Source organism: Sinohyriopsis cumingii, chromosome 16 (assembly GCF_028554795.1).
Source record: "Sinohyriopsis cumingii isolate HCF-2022 chromosome 16, ASM2855479v2, whole genome shotgun sequence".
NCBI lineage: Eukaryota > Metazoa > Mollusca > Bivalvia > Unionida > Unionidae > Sinohyriopsis > Sinohyriopsis cumingii.
The window spans coordinates 49,536,285-49,564,104 of NC_142976.1; the positions used below are offsets into that span (position 1 = coordinate 49,536,285).

Consider the following 27,820-nt stretch of genomic DNA (forward strand, 5'->3'; position numbering starts at 1 on the left):
AGCATGCAACATGCAGTAGTCTGCACTAACTGTCAGGGCATGTAAGAGATCTCCAATGAATACTGCTTAATAATTCCAAGGACATTGCTTCATTTACAAGATAATCATTGTCCTTAAGGAAGCTTGTGAAACAAATACATAACCTGAGAAAGTAATATAATATCTGCATGAAAACGCAATAAATATCAAGCTAACTTCGATACAAGTGGGAGTAGTGAAAGGGGTGAGATTAGCGTCAATGGGAATTAGCATTGCAAACACCAACTGGGCGAGATTAGCGTCAATGGAAATTTAACATTAACCACCCTGGGCGAGATTAGCGTCAATGGAAATTTAACATGGGCAAAAAAGCTGGGTAAGATTAGCGTCAATGGAATTTAACATTGGAGAAAGGAAAAAAAAGGAAATATTGAGATTAGCGTCAAAGGCATTCGAACAATGGAACAAAAATATCGATTCTAGGGACAAAGGCAATTGAACATGGGGAATAGAGTATGGGTCTGTCTAGGGACAAGGGGAATTGAACATGGGAATAAAGTGTGGGTTTGTCTAGGGACAAAGGGGAATTGAACATGTTAGAAAAAAAAAATACTTTAGGGACAAGGGGACTTGAACATGGGATTTTTTTTATTTTTTTTTTTTAAGTTTATAAAGGGGTAGGCAATTCAAAAGTCATTCTCTTTTCGAGAAATATGGCTGACCCTGAAAAGGGCCTTTGGGTTTATGTTAATATTAATATTAACATAGACGTCATCTGTCACATCTTCTTCTTCTTCTTAAACTCCTTCTAACTGCAGGTCCATACACAAGTACCCTCTTGAGGCATCCTTGTCTCTCTATGTAAACTCTTCTCATCCATTGACTAGTATCTGTCCTATCAACAACAGTCCACTTGGACCTGACATACATGAGCATGTCCGTCCTAAACATCATGGAAGACACAAGGGTGGATGATTCAACTGTGGTCCACATCGTGAGGCGACGAGAACAGGTGAATCAATGCAGTGAACTGCGCCTATTTATAGGTAGAGGAGGATTGAAACGGATTGAGTTCATTCACCAATCCGAACACGCGTTACAAAATTCAGCCAGTCCGCATCCAATCCGAAGAGAGCAGTCTGTGACGTCATGTGGTCTATATAGATTCGCTAGCGCCTGTGTGCTGTCAATCTATGCGACAGTGATTCAACATGACGGAAACTCAGAAAACGATCCATTGGGGTGCACCAGCAGTGGAGACCGCCCAAGGGAACCCGGACTTACTTTCAGAAGAGGTACATTGGGATTTTGTGGATTTTCTTACCTCGCAAGAATTTGTTCCGGAACCTTTGTCTCATTCTTCATTACCGCAAGTGGAGAATTTTAGACAGAGACAGAAAGAAGAATTGGAGAAATTTATGCAAATACAGAAGGAAGCGGAACAAGCTTTTCTCCTACAGCAACAGCAACAGCAACAAGAAGAGGTAAGAAAAAAACAACAAGAAGAAGTAGCAGCAAAGAAACAAGAGGGTGAAAATCAAACGGCTACGGTACTGTTGGACATTTTAGCGGAGTTAAGAAGTCTGAAACAAATGTATCAGACTTCTTTATCACGACCGAAGAGAATACGACCTTCCCGAGCTAAACACGCCAACCCTGTGACTAAGCCTATCGTACCACCCTTAGTGATTTCAACCCAATCATCATCATCAGAAGTAGGCCTCGGCCGTGGCAAAGGCTTAAGGCAGTTAAAGTTGATTGCTTAAACTCACCCCTACACCAAAAAAAGGCCCTTTTCAGGGCCACCCACTTCTCTCGAAAAGAGATAGCCTTTCAATTTGCCAATAAGTCAAAAATCAACAAAAAAAAAAAACATTTTACCCTTATAGTACATGTCTGTGTATGAGTGCGTGAGTGTAGCTTCTTATTTTAAAATCAAAACTCAAAGACATTTACCTTATATAATTAATGTATTCTTTTCTCCATAGTTACAATCCAATTCACAATTCACAACATAACACTTTATAAATTACGTTCACTTCTTCTGTTTCTTATTTTACTCTCTCTTTTTTTTCAATTTCTTCACCGTCACAGTCTTTTCCTCCTCACTTTCTTCCCTTCTTCTTTTCTTCTCCTGTTTCTTTTTCTTCACCTGGCTGCTTTCTTCCTCTGAAGAATCTCTCTCTTCTTCTGAAGAATCCCTCTTTTCTTCCGACTCCTCTTGTTTCTTTTTTGGGCAATCTGGAGACCAATGTCCTTTTTCTTGACTATAATAACAGGTATCTTGACTTTTGTCTTTTCTAGCCCCGGTTTTTGTTCTTTTTTGACGGTCTGGACACTCTGAAGACCAATGCCCTCTCTTCTGACAGATATAGCAAGTATCTTGACTTTTATCTCGAAAGGAAGGAGAGTAGTCCGTGGGCTGGTCTGAAGAGAATTTTCTAATGACCCCTCGCAAAGCTCTGATGAAACGTTCCATCTGGGTAGTCTCTTCCATCGTTGTGCTCGGTTTGAGAGTGAAATAAATAGTGAAAGGACAAGACACACACCCTTTTTATCCACGCTGGTTTGTCATGACTATAAATTAGTCTATGGTGTTTAAACTTGAGTCATTTGACGTTTTGCACTCAAGATGAAACGATCCTATTCATTCGAGAAGAAAGAAGAAGAAGAAAGTAAGAGGCAGAAACGTGATCTATCGCCTCGTACCAGAGCTGAAGTCTTGGCACAAATTCATGCCAGTGATTTTGAAGAGGACATGAGTGAACCAGAATCCGAACCCTCTAAACAAAGTTCACCACCCTTAGTTAACCCTGAAAAGTACTATTCCATTCGAGGGACGGAAAAGCGCTCCTCTAGAAAATTTAGAACCACGGCTTACACCTACACAGTGAAGTTTAAAGATTTCAAGTCCGACGTACCATTGGAGAAAGCAGAAGGGTTTGTCACCGAGATGTGGGATTCTTTGCTCACCGCATTCAAGCGACAATATCAACCCAAAGAAGACGATCGCTTGACACTATCCATAGATCACGACAGCTTGAAATCCCCTGTTTGGATCGAGTTTAGCAGACCCGCAGAACTAACCCCTTCCAAAGTCATGGACAAGATTCAACACGTACAACAATCTAATGACCAGTTTGACATCACCGATGGTAAAGCCACACTGAAAATGGCCCACGTCTCTCCTCCTCAAGGGACCGGACAACGCAATAAGGTGTTATTGGTAAACGACCTTCACAGCACCAAAAAGAGTCTCGTCCAAATTAACAACCCTCAAGACCAGATGTGCTTAGCCCGAGCCATCGTGGTGGGACGAACCTATGCCAACAAGAACGACACGGCAGAATGGAAAAGAGCCTGGAAAACTATTCAACAATCGGACCGAGCCAAACAACGAAACGAAGCAGAACTCCTGTTGAAACAAGCTGGCCTGTCCAAAGACACACCCTGTGGCATTCCTGAAATGCAGAAATTGCAAGATGTCCTAGCTCCACGCTACACCTTGAAAGTGCACCCTCAAGAAGTGCGTGGGCATCTGTTGTTTCGAGGGAAAGACTTTAAGGACGGAAAATACATTCATGTCTATTATCACGATGACCATTTCGATACCATTACCACTATCACTGGATTCCTGGGATACAGTTATTACTGTGAGAAATGTGACTATGGCTATAACAATCGAGAGCAACACAAACAATGCGGATGGAAATGCCCAGGATGTTTGGCCCCTCCACCCTGTCTGAGCGAAGGACAATAAAGAGTACACTGTCCTGCTTCTCTGCGCAGGTTTGTCAGCCCTGCCTGTTACCAACAACATCTGAAGACGCAAGGTTCACAGCAGAAATGCGCTTGTCAACTGCTGAGATTGTGCCCCACGTGTCGACAAGGCCTACGTACCAATAATGCCAAGGCACACGTATGTTCAGGAACGAAAAAATGTCACATTTGTCACCACATCGTGGACTTGAAACACCAATGCTACGTGCAAAAATACCAACCCCCACCAGAGAAAGAGGACGGTCACAAGAAGAAAGGCAATTTCATCTTTTTCGATTTTTAATGAATGCAAGAGACTGCCATTCACATTCCTAATTTCTGCGTGGCTCATCGAGCGTGCGAGAAGTGCATTCAAGAACCTATCTTCAGTCACTGCCCTCACTGCAGCAAGATTCTCGGAGGGCGTGAAAAAATATTTCGACGAACGAACACGTTAGCCGATTTTACCCAATGGGTCTTATATCCAATCGACAAGACGTGGAGCCAAGAGGACATCGAACGTTACGGAGATTGTCATCGTCATGCCACAGTGATGGCTCACAATTTCTCCGGATACGATGGACAGTTTCTTCTCAGATACTATACGGAACAAGGCACCGAACGTCCTAAAGTGACTTTGAACGGAGCCAAAATCATTTTCATGCAAGTGGGACAAGTGCAGTTTAAAGATTCGATGAGCTATTTGGCCATGCCTTTGAGTCGAATGCCTAAAACGTTTGGAATGACAGAAATGGCTAAAGGGTACTTTCCACACTTTTTCAATACGGAAGCCAATCAACACGCCGTTCTACCCCATTTGCCTGAGGCTGACTATTACGACCCCGACAACATGCGTACCGAACAACGAGAAGCTTTCTACGCTTGGTACCAGACTCACGCCTCCGACCCTTTCGACTTTCAGGAAGAAATGCTAAAGTATTGTCGTTCTGACGTGGACATTTTACGGCGTTGCTGTGGAAAATTTCGAGAACTGTTCATGGAACACGGAGGGGTCGATCCTTTGAAAGAAGCTTGCAACATTGCCAAAGCGTGTTCCTTAGTGTATCGACAACGATTCATGCCTGAAAACACCGTGGCTGTCATCAGTCCTCAAACGACCCACTATGTCAAACGTCAATACTCGGTCAAAGCCCTACGTTGGTTACATTACTTGTGCGACAAGGAAGACAAATGGATTCAGCATGCCCGCAACGGAGGAGGCGAAAAGACCATCGGAACGTATTCGGTCGATGGCTGGGACTTAGAAAACCCCAAGATCGTGTACGAGTTTAACGGTTGCTTATTTCACGGATGTCCCGTCTGTTACCCTGATTGTAGCACTAAAAATCAGTTTTTGCAACGAACCATGGAAGACTTGTACCAGGACACTTGTCAGCGACGCCTAAAGTTAGAACAGAAATGATACCAAGTGGTGGAAATGTGGGAACACGAGTAAGATCACCGAATGAAAACCGATCCCGAGTTTAAACGTGCCGTGGAAAGTTACAAGCTGATGGACCCCCTAAACCCGAGGGATAGTTTGTACGGAGGAAGGACCAATGCCACCTGTTTGCTGTACCAAGCCAACGAAGAGAAAGGAGAAGAAATCAAATACTTGGACGTGTGTTCGTTGTATCCTTACGTGTGCAAATATTGTCCCTTTCCTGCAGGGCACCCACAATTGTTCACGGAACACATCGACCTGAAAAACATTAGACAATACGAAGGCTTGATCAAGTGTAAAGTTTTGCCTCCCACGAACCTATACCATCCCGTCTTACCTCACCATTGTCAAGGCAAACTGACGTTTCCCTTGTGTCGTACTTGTGCCGAAACGTGCAACCAAGACCAACCTTGTCAGCACACCCGGGAAGAATGGGCCTTGACGGGAACCTGGGTCAGCGTAGAATTGTTCAAAGCTCTGGACATGGGATACCAACTGTTAGAAGTGTACGAAATTTGCCACTTTCCCAAGACACAACAATACCACAAGGGTGACCCCAGTCAGAAAGGCATTTTCGCCGACTACGTGGATGCCTTTTTGAAACTGAAACAAGGAGCCAGCGGCTATCCTTCCTGGTGTCACACTTCCGAATACGAAAAGACATTCAAAGAGAAATACTATGAACAAGAAGGCATCTCTTTAGACCACATCGAGAAAAACGAAGGCAGGCGGTCGTTTGCCAAAGTGATGTTAAATTGCTTGTGGGGTAAAATGGCACAACGACCGTGTTTACCCAAGACGGAATATTTGACAGAACCTTCCCGCTACTTTCAGATGATTCACGACAAAACCAAATACATGAAACACGTGGACGTCGTTCGCGAGGATTTGATCTTGGTCAATTACGAAGAAGATCTGGACTTTGTACAAGACGACCCTTTTGGAAATGTCATCATTGCGGCTTACGTGACAGCTCATGCTCGTTTAAAATTGTACGAAGCTTTAGAACTGTTAGGGGAACGTGTCCTGTGCTTTGACACGGACAGTTGCATTTACATCCATCACCCGAGTCAACAGCACCCTGACATCGAAGGAGACCGTTTAGGAGCCTGGACAGACGAACATCCCGACTCAAGATTCTAAGTTTCGTCAGTGGTGGTCCCCAAAATTACGGCTACGAATACCGGGACCCACAAGGAGAATTGCACACGACGTGTAAAGTGAAAGGATTGACTCTGAATTATCGTACCAGTCGTGTGGTGAACTTTGGGGTATTGAAAGAAGCCTTGCAATCGGGAGAGGATGGAAACTTTAAAGTGACCACCTATCAACCGAACACAATTGTACGTTTACCCACTCACAACATCGTCAGTCGACCCTTGGAAAAAGTCTATCAAATCGTGTACCAGAAGCGAGTGCGACTTCCCAATCATTTCACCTTACCGTATGGACACGTCGGTATTGGTCTGTATATAAAAAGGAACCCTTGGCAAGATCGATAGTTCATTGTGACTACCAAGACCGAGCGAACAAGATGAATACTTTCAGAGAGACACAAAACAAGTTTAGAAAGGCACAATTCAAGTGTGGGGCTTCTGAAGTGGAATGCGATTGTGATCCTTGCGACTTTTCAACCTGTGTTAGTGACGGTGCCAGAAGAACCCATCAACCAGAATGGGACTGTCGTGGACAGGCCTGAAAGACCCTTTCGGGAGGACACTTGTGTGACCTTACCCCCTACTATAGAACTGGTTAGAACATTACCCAAAACATGTTGTACAGACACTTGTGTTTGTTCCACGTTGATGGTTATCATGTGCCTTTTATCCTTATACTTAAGCCTTTGACTTTTATGTATTTTTGTCTTTCGTATTCATATTTGAAACATTCAATAAACGTGTTCTGAAAAAAGTATATAAACTCTTGTCTTGTTTGTTTTTGTGTCACAAGTGACATTTCTCACACTATGGCTACCTCTGCTGTCTCTGCTCCCTCTTCCTCCACTGTCAAAGTCATCGACGAACACTTAGATCGTGCCAGTTGGGAGGCTTTGTATCTTCGCCATCGCTTTAACATGCTCATTGCTGGACCTAGCGGTTCAGGCAAAACCGAATTCGTCAAACGTTTGATCGAACATAAACATCATTTGATCGATCGACCACCTCAGCGGATCGTGTGGTGTTACAAAGAGTGGCAGTCGGCGTACAGCCTCTTGCGAGAAAGTCAAGGAGATTCCATCGTGTTTCTGGAAGGCATTCCTAAAGAAGACGACGGCATCGTCTCTGACTCCCGTCAAACCCATTTGGTCATTTTCGACGACATGTTAGGAGAAGACGAAGAAGAAATTAAACTGTGGTTTACGCGCAAAGGGCATCACCGTAATGCCAGTGTCGTTTACATCACCCAAAATTTGTTTCAACAAAGTAAAGCCCATCGCACCATCAGTCTCAATGCGCATTACGTGGTCTTGTTTAAAAGCCCTCGAGATAAATCGCAAGTGCAAGTCTTAGCCATACAGTTAGGAACGCCTTGGCTGACTCAGGCGTACGACGATGCCACTCAAACGCCACACGCCTATTTACTCGTCAATTTGAAACCTACGACCCCCGAGGATTTGCGATTTCGTACCCACTTGTTTCACCACTGGTGCCAAGACGGAGGGCCTGTCCTGTACACGTCTCCGTCCTCGACTTCATTTCACTCCACATAAAAAAATCTATAAAAACCTCAGACTCTTTTTCGTCTGTCTCACTCACAGTGCGAACATGACGTCCCTTCAGTCGCATCTTCCCGTCAAATTGATTCGTGCCTTGTATGGCATCAGTCGAGAAAAAAAACCACAAATACGAGCTCGTGTCTCAGAATCTAGTCTCAAAGAAGTCTTACGATGGTTCACGGTGACGGCACGTCAAATACTCCAAGGAATCATTCAGATTCCTCATCAAACCAAACTCTTTTTCGATCGAAACAAAGTCGCTTTGGTCCAACTGGCCGATCCCCGCATCGACACTCAAACCAAGAAACAAATCATTTTGAAACCTGGAGGGAGTGGTACTCTAGGAGGGGTCATCATTCGCTCACTCTTAAGATGGGATCCTAATGCCCCCAAAGTTATCCCCCAGAAAAAAGTCCAACGAAACCCCAAGAAGAAAAAGAAAAAGACCAGGTCCCCATGGAGAACTTCTCCAGTGGCGGGACCCTCCTCTTTCCAGACACCACCCCGGGGAAAAGAAAAGAAGCCCCCAGAAAAAGAAAAGTCCACAGAAGAAAACTAGTCGCAAGAGAGGCACTTCGGCCAGGACGCAACCTTACACCCGCAAACCACGACCTGCCACGGCGGTGACCGCATCTCCGGCAGCCTCACATTCATCCACTTCTCCGTTGATGACACCAAGAACTGAAGAGTACTTGGAGACGTTGATCACACCAAGAACTTCTCCGTTGATGACCCCAAAAAGAACTTCCCCAGTGGCAGGACCCTCCAATTTAGTGGCAGTGGCTGCTGCTCACAAAGTACCTTCTCCCAAAATCAAAGTCCATGAAAGATCGGGTATGTTACAAAGTTTACTGGATTTGTCCAAGCAAGAACTGGCTCGATTTAGTCCGTTGCGTACCCCTCCACGACGTGTCATGCCTGTCCTCAAACTGATACGCCGTAAAGACAATCAGTGGAGACGCGTTCCAGTATAAAAAAGACCTGTGACCAAGTTGGGGGTATCAGTGTTTTTTTGTTGCTCCTGAAGACTCAAAGATGTCACCCTTCAGAAAACCCCAAGGAAAGAAAAGAAAAGGACTACCACCACGTTTAGTCAAACATGGGGATATGTTATCTGTCCTGTCCAAAGCTTCTTCACCTCTACGAAAAAAACTCATTCAATCGGCCTCCAAAGAGGTCATCGATACCGTGTGCGAATGTTGTTTGAACGTTTTGAAAGGCACGATCCCTTTGTCCAAACACCAGAAACAATGCTTAAGCAAACATCGTCACGTTCTTCGCCAAATGGTTCGAAAGAAAATTCCCATTCGTCAAAAGAAGAAGATGTTGGTCCAACGTGGAGGCATTTTGCCTCTCTTGTTAGGCCCCATACTGAAAGGAGTCTTGGGAACCATGTTGGGAGGACTGGTGGGAGCAAGATAAAAAGGCCCTCGGAAGTCCCAAGATCTCAGAATTGACCCCTGACAACCCTATGGAAGGACGAAAACTAGCTTTATTGCCTTACAAACGATGGATGGAATACCATCGGTGGCAAGAACAACGCACCCCGCATTTACCTCCCAATCCCGATTTGAGCGAGATGTCCCAGTTACAACACGAATTGCAGTCCTTAATGGATCGCCAAGATTTGTCCGAAACAGAAAAATCGCAAAAGTACGGTCAACTCTTGCAACGACTGCAACTCTTTCACCAGAAAGCTTTAGACGAAACAGCTCTACCCACTCTGAAAGATTTTAAGACCTTGATGAAAAGTCCAGCACCATCACCAGTACCAGTACCAGTACCACCACTACCAGTGACCAAGACAGAAAAAGGAGAAGAAGAAGAAGAAGGGTTTCAAACTCCACCAGAAAAAGTACGCAAGTTAACAACACCACCTACCTCCAGAATTGGATGGATTAAAAAGATGATGGCCACCCCTTCTTCATCACAAGAGAAAAAGAAAATGAAGACAGAAGTGAAGACAGAAGTGAAACAAGAACCGATATCCCCCGCTCAGATATCCTCCTCTTCAACACCTATTGCTGGTCGCACACGCAAAGCATTGCAATCCAAGAAAGTACCCCAAGAGAAAAAGAGTAGCATCTTCCAAGAGTGGGTGCCTTATTAACACACCAACCAACACAAAAAATGGAAAAAGTCTTAGCCAGCATTTACTACGATCCCTCGCATCCTGCAGGTTACGCAGGAGTTCAAAAATTGTATCGTGCTGCCAAAACGCGACTGAAAAGTCTCCGTTTACCTCAAGTGCAACGATGGTTACAAGAACAAGCTACCTACACTTTACACAAACCCATTCGACGCAAGTTTGCCAGAAGTCGCACCCGAGTGCAAGGCATCGATCATCAATGGCAAGCCGATTTAGCCGATGTCTCTCATTTGGCCAGCTACAATCGTGGCTACAAATATTTGTTTTGTGTCATCGACGTCTTTTCCAAATTTGCCTGGGTCGTGCCCTTGACTTCCAAATCAAGCAGCGAGTTAGTGCGAGCCCTGCAACGGGTGTTGAAACAAAGCGGTCGTCACCCTCTTCGATGGCAAACGGACAAAGGCACCGAATTTCTGAACCAAGCTTTCCAAAAAGAATTAAAGAAACGTGACATTCATTTTTTTACCACCGAGAATCCCGAAACGAAAGCCAGCATCGTGGAACGTTTTCAACGCACTTTGAAAGAACGCATGTGGAAATATTTTACGCATCACCACACTCTGAAGTACATCGACATCTTACCGCACCTGGTGCAAGCGTACAACCAATCTTACCATCGAAGCATCGGACGTGCCCCGCAAGACGTGACTCCCGACAACGAAGTGTTGGTGTTTGAGCGTCTGTTCGGTACGTCTCAGACGAGGGCTGTCCCCAAGAAAAGTGGAGAGTTGGCCGTAGGAGATTGGGTGCGCATTGGCAAAACCAAACGCACTTTCGACAAAGGTTACTTACCTAACTGGACGACCGAATTGTTTCGCGTCACTGGACGAGTGCATGGCCGTCATCCTGCCGTCTATAAATTGGAAGACATGAAAGGAGAAGTGCTCAAAGGAACGTTTTATTTGCCCGAGTTACAACGTGTGACCAAAACAGAAGACGACGTGTACGACATCGAAAGCATTCTCGAACGCAGAACCCGTAAAGTGGGCAAACGACGTGTCAAAGAAGTCAAAGTACGTTGGAAAGGATATCCGCCCAGTTTTGATTCTTGGATCGACGCTTCGCAAGTCATCGACTATAAAAAGAAGTGACCATCATGCCCTTTCACACAGACGCAGCTACGTCGACCACTCCTCCTTCACCTAGTTCTTCTGTGCAAAATTTACAAAAATAACCCTTGTGGGTGTGGTGTGGAGAACGTGTGCCTAAAACGCAAATCGTCTTTTTCTGCCAAATCTTCGTGGTGTATTGTGTCATCGGGGCAGCCATTGCCAATTTGAGTTTGCAACAAGGAGACAAACAATTGTGGACCATTTTATTGAGCAGTTGCATCGGCTACCTGCTTCCCAATCCCTCCCTGAAATTCTCCTCGAACGGGAACCCCGGGAACCTTGTACCCAGTGCCAGTGCCAATCACCACTCCAACAACAACCACAACCAGAACCCCATTTTGGGCGGAGACACGCCTCTGACATCCACTAACCCCTCGGACAGCCACAGAACTCTGGAATTATGAGTCACCAAAACCAATTTTACTTAACCTTACCCAGTGACAGTTCCATGGAGGTGTTTCCCCACAACACGTTGTGCTGTTACACGGCTAAATTACCTCAAGCCATCCAGTTCGATCACGAAGCCCATTGGGAAGTGGCTTTAGTAGAAATGATTCACCCTATACAAATCCAAAACATCACCGAAAAGCAAAACACTTTTGAGGTCGAAATCCTGAACCAACAATTACAAGTCATGAATGACATCGGGTTTTCAGGGGACACAAGACCATCCAACAATTCACCCTTCAATATCTACACCTTGAAAATTCCGGCAGGGTTTTATTTTAGTGGCCAACATTTGGTGGACACCATTACTTCCAGGATCGAGTTCGCCTTTGGCAAAGCCCTGAACAGAGTAAAAAAAAGTGTCACCCTGGAGTACCATAAAGTGGCTCGTCGCTTACTGATGAATTTTCAGGATACCCAAACGTTGTCCATCAGTTTTAATCGTGACTTGTTTGATATTTTAGGTGGAGACACAAAAATGGCTCCAAATTTTAAACCGAAGATCAACAGCAATACGGAATTTTACAAGCTTTTTCGATTCCCTGTAGAACTGAACCAAGGACTGAATTTGATGTTCGTGTACTCCGATGTGGTGGAGTATAACGTGGTGGGACACACCTCTGTACCGTTACTGCGTGTCATTCCTTTCAAAGTGGATAGTACCACGACCATTGACCAGAAAGGTGGAAACACCTATCACGTCCACCGGGAATTTGTGCATCCTGATTATTTGCCTGTCAGCAAGTCGTATTTGGACACGGTCAACATTGCTATAAAAGGAGATTTGGGACAAAATATTCCATTCACCAAAGGAAAAGTCACGGTGAAACTCCATTTTCGAAAACGGTTCTCTCACGACTCGTAAGTCATGTATCCAGTGTATCGAGGGGTTGCACGACAGCGAGGACACGGTTTAGGAAATATGTTAAAATCGGCCTTTCGTTCAGTGGCCCCGGTGTTGAAACCGATGGTGACACGCGGATTGCACGCCTTGAAAGATGCGGCACTGACACAAGGCAAAGAATTTCTCCAAAATGTCATCATCGACAAACAAAACCCTAAAGAAGACTTCATGAGGGCAGGCAAACATGTCTTGCTGCAAACGGGTAAAGACCTTTTGGGCCGACAAGACACACCTATAAATGCCCTGCACGCTACCGAGTCAAGCATTCAGCAAGGACAAGGCAGAAAGAGACGACGAAGAAAACACCCTTTCACCAGACTTCAAGCTAGAAAGGCCAAGAAAAGAAGAACCGTTCGAGACTTAGACGTTTTCGATTATTGAGACACTGCAACAAAAAAATGATGCACCGAGAGTCTTGCGCCTGTTCCAAGACGGAACTGGATCTGTTTGCCATGCCCCCCACCATGATGACCATGCAAGAATCCCAATGGGTGGAATTTCATCCCGTCTCCTCATTGACCGATTCCGCTCCCATCGAGTTTGAAATCAAAGGACAGCCCGAAGATTACATCGATCTGAATAGCAGTTACTTGTACCTGATTGTCAAAGTTCTAGATAAGGATGGAAATGCTATAGACACTGAGCCAGTAGCTCCCGTCAACAATTTCATGCATTCCTTGTTCAGCTCAGTGGACTTGTACTTGAACAACAAACTGGTTAGCAGCAGCATGGATACTTACCCTTACCGTGCCTACCTGGAAAATCTCTTGACGTACGGAATAGACGCCAAAGACACTCATGTCAATGCCTGCGTGCTATGGGAACCTGACGACACGGGCGAATTTGATAAAACAGGTCTTGAAGCTGACCCCAAATCAAAAACAACCACCAATGAGGGATTTGTAGAACGAAGAAAGAGAATCATAGGACCCAACCAAAGTTTAGAACTGATGGATCGTTTGCATTTGGACATGTGGTTGCAAGAAAAATATTTGCTGAACGGGGTGGATGTCCGCCTGAGACTGAATCGGAGCAGTACCGCGTTCCATTTATTGGCTGATGCTGGCGAGTACAAAACCAAAATCCAAGAAGCCAGACTCTACGTACGTCGTGTGGAAGTGTTACCTAAAGTAGGTAACGACATCAGTCAGACGTTGAGCAGAACGACCGCCAAGTATCCGATCCGACGCGTAGAAGTGAAAACTTTCACCATTCCTAGGGGACAGCGATCCATGATCGAAGATCATCTGTTCCAAGGACAGCTACCCAAACGTTTGATCCTTGGTATGGTCTCGAATGAAGTCTTCAACGGAGCTATCACTAAAAATCCTTTCAACTTTCATCACTTCAACGTGTCCAAGATTGAAATCAGTCGCGATGGCAAGACCTTGTGTACCCGACCTTTCGAACCTGACTTTGAGAAGAAGAATTACTTGAGATCGTACTTGTCCTTGTACGAAGCCACGGGACAGTTAGGAACCAACACCAGTCACGGCATTACGTACGACGATTATGACGGAGGCTATGCTTTGTGGGCTTTTGATTTCACTCCAGACCAAGGCAGCGACGAGGGACATTTCCACCCTATAAAATCCGGCCAGATTCGTGTGGAAATTCAGTTCGGAAACAGAATCGGTGATGATGATGTAACGTTGAACGTCATCCTGTATGCAGAATTCGATAATACCATAGAAATCAACAGTTTGAGAGAAGTCATTCTAGATTACTAGAAGCCATGGAAGACTGTTATCCCTCTTTACCTAGTGGAGAAGCTTTGAAGATGGAATGTGAGGAGACCGTGGAAGGAGAATCCCAACACAAAGACGAAAAGGACATCGTGATCAAGTCGAGATGTCCAGAACAAGAACAGCAATTGGTCTCCTACTATGCTACATACCTGGCAGACACAATTACGACATGGATGAAGCATGATTACTATGGATGTCAAAACATCAGTCAAGAAGAAAAATTCAACGAATATCTGGACGAAGCTTGGAGTCTGTTTAAAAAAGACGTGTTACGTTGGTGGTATAAAGACTTGCGTGAACATTTCTGTCCTCCATTAACGACTCGAGACATCCATTACATCAAAACCCTCTTTGACAAATTCAAAGAGAAAGTCGAGCTCGAAATTGATCACTTATTATCAGCAAAAGAACATTTAGTGACTTATTTTGATCGTGATTTTTCTAGAAACGATGAGAAAGTAAATCGTTGATTGTTTGACTAGTATGCTTATTTTGTTGTCTTAAGCTAGGAAACGTAGTGTCCATCCATGACTCAATAACTTGCAACAGTGGAAATCACAATTTCATTCACAACTTTGCCAACCCTGTTTAAAGTAGAGTGTAAATTGAAAAAAATGTTTGATGTTATATTGTTGGATTATTGTTAAAAAATGTTAGAGTTGTTGGTTAGTGTTAAGTGATTTTTGAATAAAAAATGATGTGTTTTGAAAAAAATGCCTTTGTGATTTATTTGGCTATAAGAATGTTTGATTCATGCTCTTTGACTTCTTACTATCCCTCTCATGACACTCATTGAACATTATGGCTTGAAAACCGTGGAGGGATGTTTTCCTTCATGTCCGCGCTTTGACTTTAAGAACCGGGTTGTTTCCAGTCTAACCATCCATTGTCGACTCATCCTCCTACGAAGATGTGCTCCAAGCTAGCTAAGCTAAACGAAGCCTACGTGAATTTGCATAGGGTCAGACACAGTCTGATACCGAAGCCAGAAGAGATAGAGAATGTGAGAATGCTAAAAGTCACTGAAGACTTGATAGAAAAACTCTTCAGAGAAGAAGTGAACAGGGAGAAAGAAGAATGGACAGAGAAGTACAGACTTCAGAGACAGCAGCAACAACAACAACAGCAGCAGCAACAGCAGCAGGAACCTGAACCTGAGAGAGGCTTTGTCGATTGTCGTATCGACACCAAAGAGTTCTTCTTCTCTTTCCGAAGAAGCAGACCTATCGCCAGAAAGTCTATCCTCAGAGGACATCGCATTCTTAGAAACTAAAAGATTGCCATGGCAAACAAAAAAAAAAAAAAAAAAAACAGCCCTTTTCAGGGCTACCCCAATACTCTAGAAAAGAAATTACAATCAATTTGCCAATGTGTGTAGGTAGAGTAGTGTGAATATAAACACTAACTCTTTTTTAAAAAATGTGAGGGTATGTGTTTGTGTGTTTGTGTTTGTAACATCTCACGTACGTTGGTGTGGATAGTAGATTAAGATCATGTTTTTTTTTTGGCTGTTTGAGGTGTGGGGAGAGTAGATTTGGGGGGTTTGATTGAATTGCTTTGCGTATGTGAATAGTATATTGGAGTGATTAATGAAAAAACTTTTTAGAATAGGAATGGGTAGTATAAAAAAGTGAGTGAGTGTTTCTTTTAGGTCCGCGCGTTGTTTTTTGGTCATGATCTAGGTAAGATCAATTTTATGTTTTTAGGTGGATGTTTTCCTTCACGTCCGCAGTTTTAGTATAAATTGAAACTCGTTTGGCAGTCCAGCTACCCGTGTTGATTGATCAACACCAGAATGAACACGAGACTGGCGAAACTGTTGGAACTTCATGTTCATCTGGAATATGCCAGGCGCCTGTTGAACGAACTGGCCGCGGAGGCCATTGTGGAAGAAGGAAAGATGAGAGAGGAGGAGGAAAGAAGAAATAAAGAAGAGGAGGAGAGAAGATACAAAGAAGAGGAGGAAAGAAGATACAAAGAAGAGGAGAGAAGATACAAAGAAGAGGAGGAGGAAAAGGAGAAAAGAAGAAGAAATTTCAGAATCCCAGAAACCGAAAATTGGGATTCTGAAGCCACATATCCTGCCTCTGCTCTCTCCCCCAAAAAAGTAAAAAGCAACTGGGGAACAAGATGTGTATGTGGCGCCAGGCCTGGAAGGTGCCACCATTAACCAGGTGTCCATGAAGTTCAAAAAAAAACAGCCCTTTTCAGGGCTACCCAATACTCTAGAAAAGAAATAACCATCAATTTGCCAATGTGTGTGTGTGTGTGTGTGTGTGTGTAGGTAGAGTAGTGTGAATATAAACACTAACTCTTTTTTCATAGTGCGAGTGTATGTGTTTGTGTGTTTGTGTTTGTAACTGCTCACGTAAGTTTGTGTGAATGGTAGATTATGGGTTTCTTTATTGTTTCTTCGCGTATGTGAAGAGTATAGTTTGGGTTTTGTAACCGCTCACGTACGTTTGTGTGGATAGTAGATTATGGATTTTGTTTGTTGTTTCTTAGCGTATGTGGAGAGTATAGTTTGGGTTTTGTAACCGCTCACGTACGATTGTGTGGATAGTAGATTATGGATTTTGTTTATTGTTTCTTAGCGTATGTGGAGAGTATAGTTTGGGTTTTGTAACCGCTCACGTACGATTGTGTGGATAGTAGATTATGGATTTTGTTTTAATGATTTGCGTGTGTAAATAGTAGATTTGGGGTTTGTTTATTGTTGCTTCACTTATGTGGATAGTATATTATATGAAATGAGAAAAGTAGGGGATGTTTTCTTTCACGTCCGCACGATGTTAGGTCATGATCTAGGTAATATCAATTTTATGTTTTAGGGGGATGTTTTCCTTCACGTCCACGCTTTTCGTATAAGAACCCACAGTATTCGTCGTTCAAACCATTCTACAGAGAAGATGGCTTCGAACCACCTCGATAAATTTCAAACATTGCAAGACGTCCTTGACAATTTGGGCATGATAGAACAAATGCTAGTACGACTCAATGAAGACCACTATTCTTATAGTCCGCATAGAGTAAAAATGGAGATTAACAACTTAAGAAAAGCAAAGGACATGATAAGTGGTGTGATGAAGGAAATAAAGGAGGAGAAGGAGGATGAAGAGGAAAGGATAAGAATACGAAAATGGAATGAAAAAATTGAAAAAGAAGAAGAAAATGAGAAGAGGAAGAAAGAAGAGGAGGAGGAAGAGAAGAAAGAAGAGGAGGAGAAAAAAAAGAAGAAAAAGAGCGTAGGTGAGAAAATAAGAAGTTGGTGGAGAAAAAGAAGAAATTAGAAGCAGAAGAAGAAGAAACCAAAGGCCCTTTTCAGGGCCAGCCATATTTCTCGAAAAGAGAATGACTTTTCAATTGCCTACCCCTTTATAAAATTTAAAAAAAAAAAAAATCCCATGTTCACTTCCACTTGTCCCTAAAGTAGTTTTTTTTTCTAACATGTTAAATTCCCCTTTGTCCCTAGACAAACCCACACTTTATTCCCATGTTCAATTCCCCTTGTCCCTAGACAGACCCAAACTCTATTCCCCATGTTCAATTGCCTTTGTCCCTAGAATCGATATTTTTTTTTCCATTGTTCGAATGCCTTTGACGCTAATCTCAATATTTCCTTTTTTTTTTCCTTCTCCAATGTTAAATTTCCATTGATGCTAATCTCGCCCAGGGTGGTTAATGTTAAATTTCCATTGACGCTAATCTCGCCCAGGGGGGTGTTTGTAATGCTAATTCCCATTGACGCTAATCTCACCCCTTATACTACTAGTGGGTTTTTTTTAAAAAATATTCTGACTATTCTGATATAACATTTTAGTTTCTTTAAACCTGTCGATAAATTTAATGACAATCTATGCAATTTCAAACTTCACCAAAGTTTTCTGAAATATTCTATCGAACATTCAAACATCGAGGACAAGCAACCCAATTCGTATGTTACTTGGTTAGGCTCGAATAAACATTAACCAAAAAAGAGTGAAGACAACAACCCAAGACAAATTTAACAAATAATGTATTTCCCTGGAAAAACGCTCTAAAAATGAAAAAATAAGACATTCTGTTTTAAATCCAAATAAAAAAAGATACACGAATAAAATTTTAGAAGTCCTAATAATGAAATGTTCTAATAAAGGCCATGATGTACCCTGTAGTAAGTATAGAGCTGATGTGTACAGTCCTTTATGAACTACAGAAAACAATATTCCGGTGTTTGAATTCCAAATAAAATTTAAATAAATGTCTTTGTCGAAGAATTATGTTTGAGCACTCAAATATTTCCAGGGGAAAAAAATTAATCTTGTAAAATCCAAATAATTCGAATAAAACTGATAATGTAATTCCCAAACTGGTCACAAATGCACTTTCCAGTGTAAAACAATATGCCCAACTGAGAAATCTCTCTGTAAGCATCACTATTAAAACTAACTTATGCGCAATTTCGGAAAGCCCAGAATTATGAAAATGAGGCTGTTTGCATATACAAAAATCAGGTATCCCTAGTATGACCTTGATAAAAAACAATCATTTTACTCCGAGAATAAAAGTTGTTTACTTCTCTCACTGACCTCTAAAGCAAGGCGGGAACTATGTCTGCCTTAGTTGTTTACAACTGAAGAGTCAATGTCAAGCTATTTTCTGAAATAATATCGAGTTCCTAGTACATAAAGCTACATTATTTTGACATGGAATACAACTAAAAAATAAAAAGATTTTAAAACATACAAACAATTAAATTAAATGAAATATAAATTAAATCAAATATAAGGAATTATATATATATATATATATATATATATATATATATATATATATATATATATATATATATATATGTGTGTGTGTGTGTGTGTGTGTGTGTGTGTGTGTGTGTGTTTACTGTTTAATTTAGCCAAAACTCTTGAGTTTTTTCTTTTAAAACCTTTTTTAAGTTCTTTCTTGTTATAAGCCTTGTACGAGACCAATGACGTATCAGTTTAATGGAACATGCACATATATACATACATACAGAGAGACATACAGATATACGTACGTACGTGTGTGTGTGACTTCACTGGTGTTGCCATTAATGGATGCAAATAAAGGTTTACAGAGGAGGTAAGTGTTTTATATCATTAACCCCCCTTGTATTCGTTTCTTGGCTTGCACTATTTTGGAGCCTGAAGATAATATCGTGCTCTTTGAAACCATACAAGAGGATTCGTGTCCATGTATATTATAGGCTTAACTTTGTTATAAATATATAACGTGTGTAAAAGCTTGTAGTCAAGGAGGTGTCCTTATTCAATCACACAATGTTCACTATTTAGCTTTCCTGATGTGAAGTTTTGGAGTTGGAAAACACCCAGCGTATGGACAATATTTACTTGATTTACTAAGATATAGTACAACGCTTTGAACACAGAGTTCACCTTTCCGTATTCAGATCGTGGTGGTAAACAAACTAACATTTATATTAAATGTAGCATGACTGGATTTTGGATTTCAATAATAAATGCAGTCGACATACATTTTGCAAAAGAGCATATTGATTCATATGCATTCCAGCATTTTTTAAAATAAACATATTAGAAAACGTTTCCAACCAATTCAAAAAACGACCCTTAAACTTTGTAAAGCACATGATATCGTTAGAAAGAAATGTTTAGTTGGCTTCGCTTAACATTAGCAGCTTTTAAGTCCAGTAGGGCCAGGACGCTGGCAATACATACGAAGAAAGACAAAAGTGTGCACTTGTCTCCTCTGTAGATTTTTATTTGCATCCATAGATAATGAATTTCACTATTTTTGTGTCTGTTACTATTTTTCTCAAGTGTGCATGTGTGTGTCTATGTGTTTATGTAATTATCGATGTACGTATACATATGTTTGTTTTATGTGTTTGCATTGGTATTGTTTAACACGTATATATGTATTCATGTGTGCAGTTGCATATAAACGTGACTGAGTAAGTGTATGTATGGATATAAGTATGTATATAAGTACAGGTATACGTGTACATGATGCGATATATATATATATATATATATATATATATATATATATATATATATATATATATATATGCAATCAACTGACAAAGTACAATGCAAAACTAGTTATCTAACTAGCCTGATCGCTTTCGACTCTTTAATGCGTCTTTTTCAAATACAATTACAAACCATAGACAAGGCAAACAAATACAACAGTAAACCGGTCACGTTTGCGAAACTTTATATGGCTGTTTATAAAGGAATTAAAACTTTAAACTGTATTATGTTTCAACTACTTTATTCCAGGTTATTGCTGATATTGGAAAATGTTTATAATGACCTAGAAATTGATGAGCCATAACGACATCTGTTAATTTATGTAAATTTATGTAAGCCCAAATTATATCACGGATATTCCATTATTAAAGTAGTGATAGGCTATTAAGCAAATTTATAGAATTATTTTAAAGAAAATGCGTGGGCTGCAATATATAAGTTTATTTGTGCATGCTTGTCTTTTTCTAATTCTCTTGGATTAAACCGCTTGGTTTCAATGTTCTATGGCGGCGTATCCAGTAAGATTCCATTTCTTTCCTGGTTTGGGAACTCCAGTTGGGATTGTGAGCAATTGCAATAAGCGTTAAATTACAGAAAGTATGGACAGGGGAGGTCATGTGTTCTGCGACCGGGCTTCTGCACAGCTTATTTGTCATCCAATTAGATCTATGAAGGTTGATCCTTTCTCCGACATACTGAAGATTACATATTTTACATGTATGAGATAAATGACATTCAGTTTCGAACGTTTTGTTTGGACCATGAATATTTAGTTTTTCTCTAGCCACTGTGCTAGAAATGTCCTGGTATCTCTCATGTGTTGACAGGTTTTGCGCGTTTTATCGCCACTGGGGCGAGATAGACTAGGCTGGTCTTCATTAGTGATTGGCGTTAGCTTCAACCTGACTACGATGTTATTGAGGTTTTCTGGTCTCCAGTGGGCGACTACAGGTTTGTTAGGGAGGATTAACTGTATTGCATCCGACGATTCCACGATGGGCCAGTGTTTCCTGATGATTTTACCTACTTTGGGGTAATCTGGATGGTATGTCAGGACAAATTGTATCATATCAGCCTTTTCCTTCTTTCCACATTTTAGTAGGTCGTCGCGGCTTGCTTGTTTAGCCCTTTGGGATGCCGCCGTAATCAGGTCTTTTGTCGTAGCCGCAGTAAATTATATGTTTAAATAGCTCTTGAGACCTTTTTAAGAATGTTTCATGGTCGGAGCATATTCTGCGTACCCTTAGTGGCGCCGATTCTGAACCCGCGACCTCCCGCATCCGAAGTTTACGCTCTCATAACTTTGGTCAGCGGAACAGCCAGTAATAATAATAATAATAATAATAATAACAATATTAAAGAAACAGGAGATATGTAGATAAGTGTTATTCTACTTTAGCTCCTTATAAATACTTGTACATATTGAGAAGATATTCAGGCATAGACTGACACAACAACTGAAATCAGACTTATTTTAAGACGGTATCGTGGAGCTAGAAAGTTGAAAAAGGAAATAAAAGTACGAAGAAAAATATAGTGGTAAGAAAAACAAGTTACACCAGTCCAAAATAATCAAGAAGTAAAATTAAAAGCGCCTTCTACACTTGTATTTCTTTTGTCCTTAATAACTAGGAAGATATACACTAGTGGCAGATATAACTAATTAATTTGAACAAATCAAACAGTAACTGAAAGACGTGTATTACGTTACATTTATGTTTACAAGTTTTGTACGTCGTTACTTTATCCGTTTACGGTAGGATATCCAGAAAGACATAAAACATTTGACAAAATGGATATTTTTGTAGAATTTAACTTGTCATTGTTTGAATAATAACCATGTTCAGCTGATATTGTGTGGTACAGTAACGCATGGTTCGCCTTTGTATGATAGCGCTAGTAATTTAAATTTCTTCAGTTTCTATAAAATCAATCCTTAGGTTTCAAACTTTCACGAAACTATAACAGTTCTCTCGTGTTGGCGAGTTTTTCCTTTTCTAGGATTGTCAGTTTCGCACATGGATCATAATAGGCCATGGGTGCATCAACTTGGGTGAGAATTAAATGCTGTAACATAATTTGTTAAGAACATCCTTCTTTGGATTTAATCAAACATAGGCCTAATTAAAGACCTAATGATTTGATCATGTCAGTACTCTACGTAGTGACATGACTATAAATGACAGGAATGGCAAAAATGTAGCAGTAATCAATTTGAGAATAATGGCAACTATACTAGCTGCGAATAAAAACAGAACGTATATATATATATATATATATATATATATATATATATATATATATATATATATATATATATATATATATAAATATATATATATATATATATATATATATATATATATATATATATATATATATATATATATATATATATATATATATATATTCTGGCACATCTTTTATACAAAAAAAAATTTCCAATGTAAGAAAAAATCATTTGCGAAGATTAAAATTCAATATCAAAGTCATTCTGGAATACTTTTATATACAAATGCTTAAGACTGCACTAAACAGTGTGTGTGTGTGTGTGTGTGTGTGTGTGTAACTCTCGCATCAGTTTGACAGCGTTCTACATAGAGTGTTTATTATAATATTTGCAGAATAATATAGTGTTGCCCTTACATTAGCGATAATACAATCATACAAACCATACCAAAAGACGTTTTGATGGATCGATCGATAGATAGATAGACAGACAGACAGACAGACTGATAGCTAGATAGATAAGAAATAATTACATCGAGATATAAGAAACCAATAGAGAGATAGAGACAATTATATGTGCTCAGAAAAGGAGATACAAGTTTCTATCCATGTGTTCTACAATGTAAACGTTAGAATACATCCAAGTATAGCAATGCCTCTTAGATTAATGTACGTTTTATTAATATGCATGTTTGACATAAACGGGAAACTTAAAAGCTGGTTGTAGATTGACAATACATATATTTATCTTTATTATGGCCAACTCCTTCTTGAGAATGTCAAACAGTTAAGTGTATGCACTTGCTTGTTAACATTTAGTCTTACAATGGTACCATGTTAAAAATAATAATGACAGATATTGTAGAATTAAACCCTACAAATTTGTTACCCCGTCCGAACTCCTCAACTTTATATCAAAGATGACAGGTTAGAATGATATATTCCTTCAAGAATCTTCTTGTTCTAGTTTTGCTATAGATTCCACTTAATAAATACTCTAAAAGTTTCTTCTTTTGCATAATTGATATGCGTTGAAAGGTCCTAAGCACAACGACGATTGTTACTTCCGACGCTGTCTGAAGAGAACTTTCTCCACACCCATCATTGGGGACTCAAACCCCAAGGATATCACAAATGCCACGAGATAGGCGATAACTAAAAAGCCTAGAAAAGTACATACCTGTAAAAAGATAAACATTCATTTAGTCACGTACTAAGCGATTATTGAAGAATGGACGGTAGGAGGGTATGTTAGAAGGTAAATAAGTACATGTATGTAGTTGGGTAGGTAGCCACGTAGATAGATGGTTCGGTAGGTATGTGGGTGGAAAGGTACGTACCTACGTACTTATGTATGTATATAGGTAGGTAGGTAGGTAGGTAGGTCGATAAGTAGAGAAGCAGTTGGAATATATAAAGACAAGCGATTTAAGTGAACCAAGGTAAATATACTTAGCACTTTGCTAATTATGCAGATACAGGCAACGTTGATGAAATTTAAGGATTTATGCACGTACGTTGTTGAAATTTAGGAAGGTATGCATGTACGTTGTTGAAATTGAGGGAGGTATGCACGTACGTTGGTGGATTCAAAGGTAATATCTAGTGGGAACGTTAGCAATACTATTATTACTTTAGCTGGTTGGTACAAAACATTACCAACGTTTTGATACGCTAGTTGGTACGTACCTTATTGTCGGTACGTGGCTACTCACGTTTTCAATATTGCCGGTACTTTGATATGCACCAAGGTTATCAATATTTTCCGTTAATTGGTGGGCACGTACAGTTGTTAATGTTATCAATACATTGCTAGGTACGAACAAATTCAATGTCGTAGCTACTTAGGCACATTGATGGGTACGTTGATCAATAGCACCGTACTTTGCTCGGGACGAAGAGTATTCTTATTGTTATCATGTTGGTAGGTACGAATATTATCATTATTGTCGGCAAGTTGGTAAGTATTTGCGTTATCTATATACCTGGTATGTTGTTAGATATGACCGTTATCAAATAATAATTGAACGTTTGTAGGTACACTTGGTATCATTATTGTCGGTAAGTAGAAGGGTACGAACTTTATGGATACTGTCGGTAATTTGGTAGGTACGTATGTTACAAATATTATTGCTACGATGCTATGTTCCACCGTAACCAATATTTATACGTTAGTAGGTACGAAGGTTATAACTTATGTCGATAGGTTCATAGGTACGAAGTTTATGGATATTGTCCGTCAGCTGGTAGGTACATATGCAATCAATATTGTTGGCAAATACAAACATAATCAATATTATATGTGTGTTGATAGGTAGACTATTGCAGGTACTTACATTGCACATACATCATCAATAGTGTAGGTATGTTAATTGCCGCAAACGTTATCAATATTATTAGGTATCATTCCATAAATTGATGGGTACATACGTTGACAGTACATAAGTCTGCATGCGTATATGTCATTCTAAACATGAATAATGTGCAATCATTCTGAAAGCAACAGAAAGTGCAAGCATATTGGCATAAACAAAGTGTCGTAGTATTTATATTACCTTCCTCTCTTATCATTATAACAAGTATTTTAGTTCATTTACCATTTTTCCCATTGTTTAGTTTTGTTTTGTGTTTGAAAAATAATGACACATTGGATAATATAAACGATGTTATATGAAAATCACAAACGAAAAGTATTTAATATTTATTCCATAATCCAGCATGTGTTCGTAAATTATATCATTAGTACGCAGATGGTATGTACCGTGTTGCCGTGTTAAAAAAATCCAATATACTAAGATGAGAGAGAGAGAGAGAGAGAGAGAGAGAGAGAGAGAGAGATGATAAATGCAAAACAAAACTAGTGTATGCAATTTCGTCTATGTTAAATGCAACGTATGAAGTTGTACCAGCAGATAATGGTACGACTCCATCGTCTTAATACTAAGTAACTAGGAGTGAAATCAGCAAGTTTTGTACAACTCGAAATATGATTCAGTTCCGTAAAAACGAAAGTGTAAAATTAAAATAACTTAGAGCATGGGTAGTAAAGTTCTTAATAGTCACAAATGTTATATCACAGGTCTAAAACTATCGAGCAAGCCAAACGAGTTTCAGTGGTAGTCCAAATGAAGTTCACTTTATTATGCTGATGTGCCTAAAGTCTTGCCGTATCACAATAACATGTTCCAAAATGTATTTAAATGCATTCAAGAAATTCAATACAGCTGCTAAATCCGAAACGTCTCATCTCTTTGTAATTCCAATGAATAATTGAAATAAATTTAAAAAATCCACTCCAATGATCACAGCTGTTGGACTCTTTTCATACTGGTGTTAATGCAAGGAATAACTAATTTCCAGTAAATCATCCATTATATCCAAAAGTGACACACAATACACAAAGCAGAATGAGGCTCGAAATAATTATTTCGATACCACTCTTTTCAACATAGTCAAGTACTTATGCAGTCAGCCAATATGGAATTAAGTCATCTTGATTTTCATTGGGGTATCCAATTAGTTGCCAGGACCTCATCAACACGTTTAATTCTATCAAAAACACAGCTCACTACCCTGGAACTCTGTACTGTGCTTGAGACTAACCTGATCTTAAAGTAAAGGTTCACAGTCATAAAGAATATTGGTATTTAATTTGGTAATTAGTGCATTACTCTTTCAATCGATAATCACGAACATTAACATTCGTAATATAGGTATGCATAACAACATAAAGATAAAGACAAACAAACAAACAGACAGACAGCCATCTTACCATCTCAGGATATGCGAAATATATTGCTGTACGCCGCATGCTAAATATATATAGCATTATCACGGGATGCACCAGATAAGCACAGTAGGTCAGTCGGCTCAAAGGGACGAACGGGGCCCATGACAAAAGAGAGTTGATAGGGCCTGAAAGATCAAAATAAATAAAATGAAATGATTTGATGTGGGAGACTAATGAGTTTTTAAACATCATCAATTCTGGTCATATTTGTTCTACTTCAATGCTCGAAAAACTCTCCCTACCTTCGTATCTTTGATTCTTAGCAAATTTCATTGTAATCTTTTTTTTCACCTGAGTAAGGACAATCGCATCTGTATCAAGTATGAATTATGCTTGCATGCATATAATCAATACAAAATCATGCATAGTCTTCCGAAACAGAGGAAAGGTGTAAGTTTATTAGATACTGTCTTCCCATTAAGAAAAAGAAAACAACAACAGCTCATGGGAAAATCAAGGCCCACAGATATATACCTTTTGAGACAGCAACTTGACGTTATGCTTTGACATAACACTTCGGATGTCAGTGGTCAGACGCCTATTGATATTCCTGGATCACACGTACTACATTCAAGCCTTATGCGCAATTAGAATCAATAGAGTACCAAGACTAGGCTATGCCAAACTTTGCGGTGTTCTTCCGGGCAAGCACTTAATTTCCCATTGCCCCGACACTAAATAACACTTGTACAAATTAGTTTTGAATGAACGAACGAATGAATGAATAAACAAATCGATCTAAAAATGTCCAGGGATGTTGTAGGGATTGGTCTAAGTGTTGCAATATGAAGCAGACCGCTACGGTGGCCTAGTGGTTAGAGCGTCCGCCTCATATGCGGGAGGTCGTGGGTTCGATCCTAGGTCGATTCATACTAAAGACTTATAAAAATGGTACTAACAATTGCAGTATAAGGTTAGTGTTAGGATTGATCGGCCAGGTGTCAGGATAATGTGACTGGGTTGGACATCATGCTGCATGTCTGTGGCATGATGCCCCAGTGCCAGAAATCACTATAAACTGTCACACTGCAGACATCTTAGCTATATGACTGAAAAATTGTTAGAGCTACGTTAAAAATCCAAATCACTCTCTCTCTCTCTCTCTCTCTCTCTCTCTCTCTCTCAGTCACACACACACACACACACAATATGAAGCAGATAACACCGCTACCTCCATTTCCTGTTGCACATGCGAAGACGACCCAGCATACGCCAATTGCCCAGGCTGTGCGGGCAAGGGCAGTGTAGGCCACCGATTCCGGTTCGTTCAGCACATGTTTGTTGTCAGGGTTATACAGTCCATACAGAACTGCAATGTTCATACAGGCCGCTACTAGCCACCCCAGCAGGTTTAGGGCCTTTAATAATAATAATAATAATAATAATAATAATAATAATTAAGAGGCAAAGCATGGTAATGTCTGATCGAGATAGAAACGTGACATACACATGTTCGACTAAGCAGTATCAGGTTACACTCATGTGGAACGTGATGACCAAAGGAACAAAGCAGA

General features: G+C 40.4%; 1 protein-coding gene across 1 annotated transcript in view; it reads right to left on the bottom strand.

The window, feature by feature from the left end:
* Nucleotides 1–22,848: 22,848 nt before the first annotated feature.
* LOC149780385 (nose resistant to fluoxetine protein 6-like) overlaps nucleotides 22,849–27,820 on the bottom strand; it is a 41,461-nt gene continuing 36,489 nt past the window's right edge. The window contains exons 12-14 of the mRNA XM_089937290.1: nucleotides 27,478–27,664; nucleotides 26,289–26,431; nucleotides 22,849–23,696 (exon numbers count right to left, since the gene is read on the bottom strand). Of these exons, the coding sequence (XP_089793416.1) occupies nucleotides 23,577–23,696; nucleotides 26,289–26,431; nucleotides 27,478–27,664 (450 nt within the window). The 3' untranslated portion in view covers nucleotides 22,849–23,576. The remainder of the gene's footprint in view (nucleotides 23,697–26,288; nucleotides 26,432–27,477; nucleotides 27,665–27,820) is intronic.